Genomic DNA, 9,736 nt, shown 5'->3' on the forward strand with positions numbered 1-9,736 from the left:
TCCAAGACAATATGATGCACAAATATCTTTTTATTCATGAGTTATATAAATACTGGATAATTTATTTATTTTTTACTTTACCAAACCATAAAACACATCATGTGATGTGCATTGTTCTTTTCATTGATTGAGTTTTCCAGTTGAGTTTAAAGGTCCTTGCTAGAAGACAAATGGTCAGACTGACCCACTGTCTCAGAACAACAGTAGGTCTCTGATGAAGAGGCTCTTCATCAGTCACATTTAAAGACATCAAACTGATAAATGAGTGAGGCTATTCAATTATATTTGACCAGCAAGGAAATAAAAGAACAAACAGTTAACACTTTTGGGTACTGTGCTTATTTAATTCTGTTGAAGAACATTGCAGGAGTCAAGTTTTATGTGGATATTTTTCAAATAAAGACTTCCTGATGGCACTGATTTTGCCAGTCATGACTACAAAAATTCCAGGGCTGGTTACATTCTGGAGATCACCATGGTTGGTCCCAAAATTACACAAATTGTTGCATTTTTCAACAGTGGGGTGTCACTTGTGACCAGAATAGGATTGCCTTCAAATAAAATCAATCAGAAATTACAGTATGTTATGAAAAGTAATATATGTTGAAAATAAAAAGGTTGTCCAATAACATTAAATGGCCGGATATCAGTACATAGGAAAATTGCTAGTAACTGCCATTAACTGATGTAGACCACAAGTGACTCGCCCAGCACCTTTATTTTTCCGAGTACTGAACTCTGAAACATGCATCCATCACTGAAGTCAAGAGCTGCTTTTACTTGAGAACCATAGAAACATCAGTGCATAGGTTTATTGAGAAACTACAAGAATGGTGGTCCAGTGGTCTGCTGAGGAGAAACACTTTGACAGTAGATGGATCAGAATTAGCCATATATTTGTCTTCAAATGCTACATTGCCCTCAATGCAACTGTACTCCAATCACCAATAAATGCAAATTTGGGAAAAGTATGTTAGCTGCCCGGGATCAAAGCTGATGGTGAGAACAGTGCTGCTTGTTCTTACTTCATTCTGTTGTGATTCTTTGTTTAACTCTCAGCCACAGTGAGTTATATAACAATAATATTTGGTAAATACAAAAATAAGTTTGGGTTTGCTAATCCTTGTACATTTTTTTTTTAAACTTATGATTTGTGTTGAAATGTTTAGGGTCTGGGATCATGTGCTGGTCACAGAAAAAACAATGGTCCAGTTGATGAAATCGCTGCAAGAAAAATCTTTTTGTGTAGCAAAATGAGGAAAGCAGGAAAACAATGAGCAACAAGTCAAAAATCCCCTCAGTCAAAGCTGAACACACTTATGTCCTGAACATCTGCAAAGCACCTGCTATTTTAAGATGATGAAACATGAATCTTCCTACAAAGCAAAAACTGAGCGAATAAAATATATTAATCTCTGGTCTTGAAACCTGCGGAGTGATAAAAATGTGAGACCAATTATTTTAATGCAAGATAGAAGACCTCTGTGTTTTGAAAAAAAAATTGCTGGAATTAAAGAAGATAGCTGACCTCGGCGTGTCTGTTTTCTGTATGCAACGAATTACTGTCCTGCTTCCATTCAGTATTGACTGACCTGTTGGAGAGGCGGGTGGTGAGGTCAGGGTCGGTCTGAGGCAAACAATGGCCTCCTACATGCCTCAATAGCTCATACAGTCAGTGAGCAAGATAACGTGTGCCACGTTCACAGGAATAATGGTGTGATTCTGTCATGACGCTGGGATCACAGATCCTAGGCAGAGCTAAATGTCTGATTGTTGTGTGTTGGTGCAAAGGTCAGGCGTCAGACACAGCATGTGACTGGCAGTTTCAACTTCGATTGCTGGTTTTATAACAAATGAGCGAGGCTCTGGATTAATGTCAGTGTTAGAGCTAGAGAAAAGCCTGACCTCAGTCCCATTTCTTGTGTCATTGCACTGACATGGTTGCTCAGTGGCCTCAATTGTTTTAAGAGTGAAGTAGCAGATTTATATGAAGGATAAACTTGGTTTGTACTTTGATTTTTAGAAAAACAAACAGAAACAAAATGAATATAATGAAAGTACTTCATATACAATAGAAGCTTTGTCACTGTATAACCATACAACAAAATTGAGTTCAATGCCATAATTGTGTTTGAAAATAGAGGTCAGAGAGCCCATCACCCAGAACAGGAAAGACAACACATTCTCAGTCTACCACACACGGCATGTAACCAGTCATACCAGGGCTAACCATGTATGTACATATACACTGCTGTAGAGGCATACATTAAAATATGAAAGGAAATACATTAAACAGGTATTGTCTGCTATAGGTTTGGCATAGTCCGCCAGGAGAAGGGGGCGACTGTACGAAGATAAGAAACACAAGAGCACAGAGATAGAACATGCAGCAATGTAGTGTGCTAAAACCGGTTTCTTTTCTTTGACCTTAGACATATGAACAGCATTGAAAGGTGGAAAAATTTTCGACCACTATTGTATATTTTTATATAAGCTATAATGGATATTTTAAAAAAGAATCAAACAGTAACCTATCATTAATGCTGGCATTTTGTTATTGCCCTATTAAATTTGTGATTTGACATCAGAATACTCCCAATTACTGTATAAATCTTAAAATCTAAGCACAAGGTGGAGGTGGGACTCCATCAGGGATCAGCTCTAAGCCCCTTTTTGTTTGCAGTGGTGATGGACAGGCTGATAGACAGGAATCTCCATGGACCATGATGTTTGCAGATGACATTATAATCTGTAGTGAGAACAGGGAACAGGTTGAGGAATATCTAGAGAGATGGAGGTATGCTCTGGAAAGGATAGGAATGAAGGTTAGTCTCAGCAAGAAAGATTGTGTGTGAATGAAAGGAACCAGGGTGGAACAGTGAGGTTACAGGGGGTGAAGATCAAGAAGTTGGAGGATTTCAGGTACTTGGGGTCAACAGTCCAGAGCAGCGGAGAGTGGAAAAGAGGTGAAGAGACGAGTTCAAGCAGGTTGGAATGGGTGGAGAAAAGTGTCAGGGGTACTTTGCAAGAGAAGACTACCAGACAGAATGAAAGTAAAGGTGTACAATACAGTGGTGAGACCAGCAATGTATGGTCGAGAAACAGTTACAATGACGAAAAGACAGGAGGCAGAGCCAGAGGTCGCAGAGATGAAGATGCTAAGGTTCTCTTTGGGAGTGACGAGGATGATAGGATCAGGAATGAGTCTATCAAAGAAACAGCACATGTTAGATGTTTGGAGAGAAGGTCAGAGAGGCCAGATTGAGATGGCTCAATCATGTAAAAAGGAGGGATAGTGAATATATTGGTACACAGATTCTGGAATTGGACCTGGCAGGCAGGAGGTCTCGAGGAAGACCAAAGAGAAGATTTATGGACGTGGCGAGAGAGGATATGAAGGTGGTAGGTGTGATGGAGAAGGCTGATTCGCTGTGGCGAGCCCTGAAGGGAAAAGCCGAAAGAAGATGACCATAAAAATCTTATGTTGACTACTTTTTTTCTATGGACGTTTTCTATGGAGTTTAAGATTGAACCAAAGACATTAAGCTAATGTACTAGGTGTGGAAGCCTCCATTTTACATTACCACCTAGAATGAATTGCAATGCAGCCTCAGGGCAGCATGGTCCAGTGTCTCCCTGAGCCTGTCCCAAGCATGGATAAATGCATCCTGCATAAAACCGTTGCCAGAACCAAACATGCAAATCAAACCTAATAATCTCATACCAGATTGGGCTACTGTGAGTCAAAGAAGGAGAGGAGGAAGGCATGTTTGGAAGCAGAGAGAGAAGAGGAAAGGTGATGGTTTGTAGGATGACTTTAGTGGAAGATTAAGAAGACAAAGGCAGCGCAGAGGACAAAAGTGGTGGAAGCTGAAAGGGGAAGGAGGGTTGTATGGTTTTCAGGGAGGAGTTCAAAAAGGCTCAGGATGTTTAGGGAGAGCTTCCAGATGACTGGACAACTACAACTAATGTTATCAGGGAGACAGGTAGGAGAGTACTTGGCGTATCATCTGGAAGGAATGTAGATAAGGAGACTTGGTGGTGGAATGAGGAAGTGCACGAGTAGTAATACAGAGAAAGCGGTTAAAAAGAAGTGGTACACTGAGTCGACAGAGAACAGACAGGAGTACTGAGAGATACAGCGTAAGATGAAGATAGAGGTAGCAAAGGCAAAACACGGGGCGTACGATGACTTATATCCTCGGTTGGACAGTAAGGAGGGAGAGAATGATCTATACAGGTTGGCAAAACAGAGATAAAGATGGAAAGGATGTACAACAGGTCTGGGTGATTCAGGATAGACAAATGTATTGGCAGATGCTAGAAGAGTGATGGGAAGGTGGAACGTGTACTTTGAAGGGCTGATTAATGTGGAAAATGAGAGAGGCAAGGGCAGAAGAGATGACTGTTGTAGACCACAAAGTAGCAGAGATTAGTATAAGTGAATTGAGGAAAGCATTGAAGAGGATGAAGAATGGAGGGGCAGCTGGTCCTGATGATATACCTGTGGAGGTATGAAAGTGTTTAGAAGCGGTAGAGTTTCTGACTCGATTATACAGCAGGATCTTAGTGAGAAGATGCCTGAGGAATGGAGAAGTGTGATGGTGCCCATTTTTAAGAATAAGGGGGTGTGCAGAATTGCAGCAACTACAGAGGGTTAAAGTTGATGAGCCATACAATGAAGTTATAGGAAAGAGTTGTGGAAACTAGACAGGGCAGAAGTCAGCATTTGTGAAACGCAGTATGGCTTCATGCCTAGAAAGAGTACTACAGATGCAGTCTTTTCTTTGAGAATGCGAATAGAGAAGTACAGAGAAGGCCAGTGGGAGCTGCATTGCATTTTGTTAACCTAGAAAAAGAATATGACATGGTGCCAATAGAGGAACTCTGGTACTGAATGAGGAAGTCTGGAGTAGCAGAGAAGTATGTTAGACTGGTGCAAGACATGTATGCTTGCTGAGGTTCGAGGTGGTGCTTCATTAGAGATCAGCTCAGAGCACCTTTTTGTTTGCAGTGGTGATGGACAGGCTGACGGATGAGGTTAAGACAGGAATCTCCATGGACCATAAGGTTTGCAGATGACATCGTACTCAGTAGTAAGATTAGAGAACAGGTTGAGGAAAATCTAGAGGTGGAAGTATGCTCTGGAAAGGAGAGGAATGAACATCTGCGTGAGACTATCAGCCAGAATAAAAGGAGTACAAGACAACGGTGGCACCAGCGATGCTGTATGGTCAAGAAACCGTTAAAATGATGAAAACACAGGAGGCAGAGCCAGAGGTCGCAGAGATGAAGATACTAAGGTGCTCTTTGGGAATAACATGGAATATAGGATCAGGAATGAGTGTCAGAGGAACAGCACATGTTAGATGTTTTTGAGAGAAAGTCAGAGAAGCCAGATTGAGATGGTTTGGTCTGGTTCAGATGAGGGGTTGTGATTATTGGTAGACAGAAGCTGGAATTGGAGCTGCCAGACAGAGTTTATAGAGGAAGACCAAAGATCTATGGATGTAGTGAGAGGATATGAAGGTAGTTTGATAGAGGAACACAGAGATTAGGGTTAGCTGGAGAAGGTTGTGTTGCTGTGGTGGTCCCTGAAGGCCAAAGATAAAAGCAGAACACTAAGAATAAATTGCATTAGTACCTAGCTTGAGGAAATTTTGACATTTGATAAACCTTCGAGTGTTTTAATAGCTAAAGGATTTTTTTCTAAGTGCTTACAATTCTACAATTCTGAGTTTACTTTAAAAAATAACCTGATTTCAAAGATATGAAACATCACTTAAGATTGCATATTCAGCATAATGGTGGTCATAAGTAGCAACTCTTCTTAGAGTTGAATTTTCCCACAAGGTCTTTAAAAAAAAAAAACCCTCACACTCATTTAGTTAAAACAATTTATTCAATTTCATGGGCAAAAGGTACAAGAAAATCCATGAAAGCCACAATGTATTGCACAAGTCAAACCCGGGGGATATGCCACCTATCAGAAGTTACATGTAGCACTGGTGAAATTTTAAAGACACTACAAGTTAAGCTGCAGAATAAAAAGTGACTGCATTTGTCATCTGATAAGGGGGATCTATTTGTACACAATATAAAAAAGCAGACACTTTCCACAAAATAAGCATTATTCGTAGTGTAGAACCACATTTGCTGCCGAAGTTTGTAAGAGTCATAAATTGGAGAACTGACTGAATTTGGGCCCTAAAGTTCAAGGCAAACCACCACCATGACAGTAAACGTTCTAAAAATCAATTTAAAAAGCAGACGTTTTGCCAGTTTTATCTAAAATAAAGTGCAATATAAAGCCTGATGGCAAAGACAGTTGACATCAGGGATTGGCAACAGCAGCTGCCATGTCGCTGATGACTGAGGACTTCAGCTGAGGGATGAGGCTGACTTTCATCAGTTTATAGCTGGAGTACTTGTTCCTGACAGCCTGCAGAGGAATTACAGTCACCCTGTGCATTTGTGTAGTATAAATGCTTTGGTGGCCAACTCACCTGGAACTTTGTCTTTCCCTCGTTTACCATGATTACATTTTTGGCAATGTGCTGCATGATGGGCTCCAGGTGAGCCTTGTCATAAGTTGAGTAGTGTTTCTGTGTGCGAGACTATCGGCAGATACCAGTTAAGAGACCTAATGGACTCCCAGGCAAATGACGACCAACTCACCCATGGCAGGCTGTCTAGCAGCATCTGAGACAGGCAGAGTGAGGCCGCTGCAATCTCAGAGGGCCGATAGTGTACCATTTTGTAGTCTGTGAGGGTCAGCTCCATCAGGTACTTGGCAAGAGTGTGTCGCTCCACATCAGACTGATACACAGATAACTCCATCAGTAACAACGCTTGCCTTGCATGAGTTTAGTTTCTTTCAAAGACCTACATTTGCCACTTTGGAAGCTCGTCGGAGGAAGTGGAGGGGAAGAGGACGTCCAAGCTGGAAGTTGAGGGTCCTCAGAATCAGCTGCTCCATCTCAAGGATTTGAAACTTTGTGAAAGCATGGTCTGTGATGTAGGCAAAGTCGCCCACCTCAGGTGCGTACATCTCCTCATACTTGCAGGCCACCAACATTGCTGACACACCAACCAGCTGGAGCTCCCGACGAGAGACTGGCTGGACCTACAGGAAGAGATCATGGCTGTGTTTTGGATAAGAACCGTTGAGGTTTCACTGTACACCTGAGAAGAAAAAAAACAAACAAAAAAAACCCAACAGAATAAAAGTTCCCTGTTTATAGAATGCATTGGTTTAAAAAAAAAAGGTGCATGGCCCATTTTCTTATTCTTCCTGTTATTCTAGAGAAAAACGTATTTAAAAATGTTCTGGATTTCCTGCCAACCCCCCGTGCCAATTACATGCCAAAATGTCATCTTTCCAATCTTCTGACTGGTAACAGCTTCCAGGCACACATTGAAGGAGGAACTGCCTCAGAATAATCCTTGCTAATATAGATTGTTAATTTCTTGATTACTTAGCTACAGCTTGAAAGGACAATTTGTATCTTTCTATTGCGATTAGTTTTGATCAAGATCACTGCAAAACCTGCAAGTAGAGGGTAGGATGGCATGACCTTGAGGTACTGGACCTCCTTCTTAGCACTCAGAATGCCAATGCCACCAAGAGATGTTGCCGAGTCAGGTGACAGGACTGATATTCCTTCATTAAAATTAGATGCCTGACTTGCAGCCATGTATCCCATCCTTTTTCCACATATTGCAGTGTAGTTTAAATAGCAGAGTGATCAAACAGTAATAGAGGGGATAAAGCAAAACAAAACAGGCATTACCAAGGTGCATAACAATCACACAAAGTACTGCATTCTCAATGTTGATAATATCTAGCCTGCTGATACTCTATGGTATAATAGTTATTTCTGTGCTTACAATTTAACAATTTGGTGGGCCATCTGATACTTCTTGGAAAATTCAGGGGATAGCTGCAAGTAAATGTTTACCCATTGGCAGTTCAAGTGTTAATATAAAACAGACTGGTCTACCTGGAGGAAGCGATCCAGGATGCCAACTGTGAGGTACAGAGTCTCCTGCAGCAGCTGAAACCTGGAGTGGACCTGGACCAGCCAGTCAATCAGAAGAGCTCGCATGCGTTCAGTTATCTCATATCCCTGCATGTAGTTTGCTCTGACAGCCTGTTGCTCCTGCACAAAGACACGGATGTAAAGACCAACCACCCAACAGGTAGTAGGGTCTGACTTGGGAAGTTAGTACCTCCAGTTCAAGAAGATATTTATAGATTTCTTTGACATATTGGGAGCAGAGCTGGGGCATGTCTGCGTCTTGCTCATCCACGTCCTCCACAGAAAGCAGGGAGTCGGAGAAAGCCTGGCACAATGCTTCCTCCTTCATCGACACGTTGGGAGACGCCTCGGGAAAAGGAGGGAGGGGATCTTGAGGCGCCTGGACCGGGACCGCTGGAGTGAAAAGCTGTACTGCAGACCCTCCCTTTACTGACCCTTTGCAGACCCTTACTGCAGATTTTTGGGATGGTTTATCTCGTCTCCCTCTCTGGCAAAAAGAAAGAGTAATTTGACATTTGGGATTTATAAATTAATCAACTGTGTTAGTGTTTAGGCTCCCACTCACTAAGGTTAAAGACCATTTTTCAGGGGCTTGAGCTGGTATTAATGCAAGAAAGTGTTCGGACAGAGCTGGGGGAAATTTGATAAAAAAATCTAAATGTCCAGAGATTTTGTTTCCCCCATTAATGCAAATAAATCACTTTTCTAAACCTTTTAAAATAATGCATGTGAGGTAACCTCAGAAATTTTCTTCCCATCTTTGGTTATAAAAGTGTTGTAGTAGAACTGAAAATTTCCAGTTATATGGGGCATACTTTAAATGTATTACATTTCTAAAGGCACCTTTGAGCACATTGAAAGAGTATCACTTCAGTATGTCGAAGTAAAGCAGATTGTCCTTTAAGAAAGCTAAATGTTAAGCATGGGTTTCAAATTGAAAAATTTTACATGAAGTAATTCATAGATGTGGTTAATGTTTAATGGGATGACAATTTGCCCGTGTAGAGTGCTTGTGTGTCCGTTGTATTAATTGCACAATAGACAGCACTTGAAATGACAAACTCCAAGCAACTAAAATAAGCCGAACGATAAAGATTTAACAGTTACCATGGAGATGGCATTACCTTTGTGTTCACTGCGGCGACGGAAACGTTGGTAAGCTCTCCCAAAACAGCTCTGCTGGGAGCTGCCGCTGCGTGTTTACCCATTCTTACTGGATTGTCTCCAACAGGCAGCTGCTGAACAAGGGAGAAAGGGACAATAAGTGCCAATCACATTTAGATTAAAGTCGCGACAAGTGACGCAGAACCTATAACAATGTTTTAGCCGAGCATTTTAAGAATGGGTTAAGACGATATCACGCTTGTCAAAGCTAAGCAGGTGTGCACTAGCGATGCTAGTTGCTCAAGCACTATAATCTACAATCTGTCAACCATGGAAAGGTTACATTAACTCACCACAGCATTAACGTCCAAAGTAGACATGTTTAACGTTGGCGCCGATGCCAAGTTAAAGCTTGAAAGCTAATCCTCAAAATAATCTAAACCTTCAAAAACTACGACTCCTTGTGAACAACAACGCTGCATTAAAAAAAACCTTCAGGCTGCTTTCAAATAGCGCTCCGTCGATTCCGATTGGATGAAGCATTTCCGTGGATGTTTTTGATTGGCTAAGGACCAGAGGTAGATCAGCGC

General features: G+C 41.5%; 1 protein-coding gene across 2 annotated transcripts; it reads right to left on the reverse strand.

Moving 5' to 3' along the window:
• Window positions 1-5,886: 5,886 nt before the first annotated feature.
• Window positions 5,887-9,638, reverse strand: ccnb2 (cyclin B2). Of its 2 annotated transcripts, none has more exons than XM_086139626.1 (8): window positions 9,500-9,638; window positions 9,167-9,280; window positions 8,233-8,529; window positions 8,004-8,162; window positions 6,890-7,126; window positions 6,679-6,819; window positions 6,507-6,617; window positions 5,887-6,442 (listed from the first exon to the last, which is right to left on the reverse strand). In XM_086139626.1, the coding sequence occupies exons 1-8, from the start codon at window positions 9,524-9,526 to the stop codon at window positions 6,335-6,337; spliced, it is 1,194 nt and encodes a 397-aa protein (XP_085995752.1). In that variant the 5' UTR covers window positions 9,527-9,638; the 3' UTR covers window positions 5,887-6,334. The 2 variants fall into 2 exon arrangements, with proteins under 2 accessions (XP_085995752.1, XP_085995761.1); XM_086139635.1 differs by having other exon boundaries at window positions 9,167-9,277; window positions 9,500-9,608.
• Window positions 9,639-9,736: the final 98 nt, after the last annotated feature.

This window comes from Fistularia commersonii, chromosome 3 (assembly GCF_037954325.1).
Source record: "Fistularia commersonii isolate RoL2024-O1a breed Wild chromosome 3, RoL_Fcom_v1.0, whole genome shotgun sequence".
NCBI lineage: Eukaryota > Metazoa > Chordata > Actinopteri > Syngnathiformes > Fistulariidae > Fistularia > Fistularia commersonii.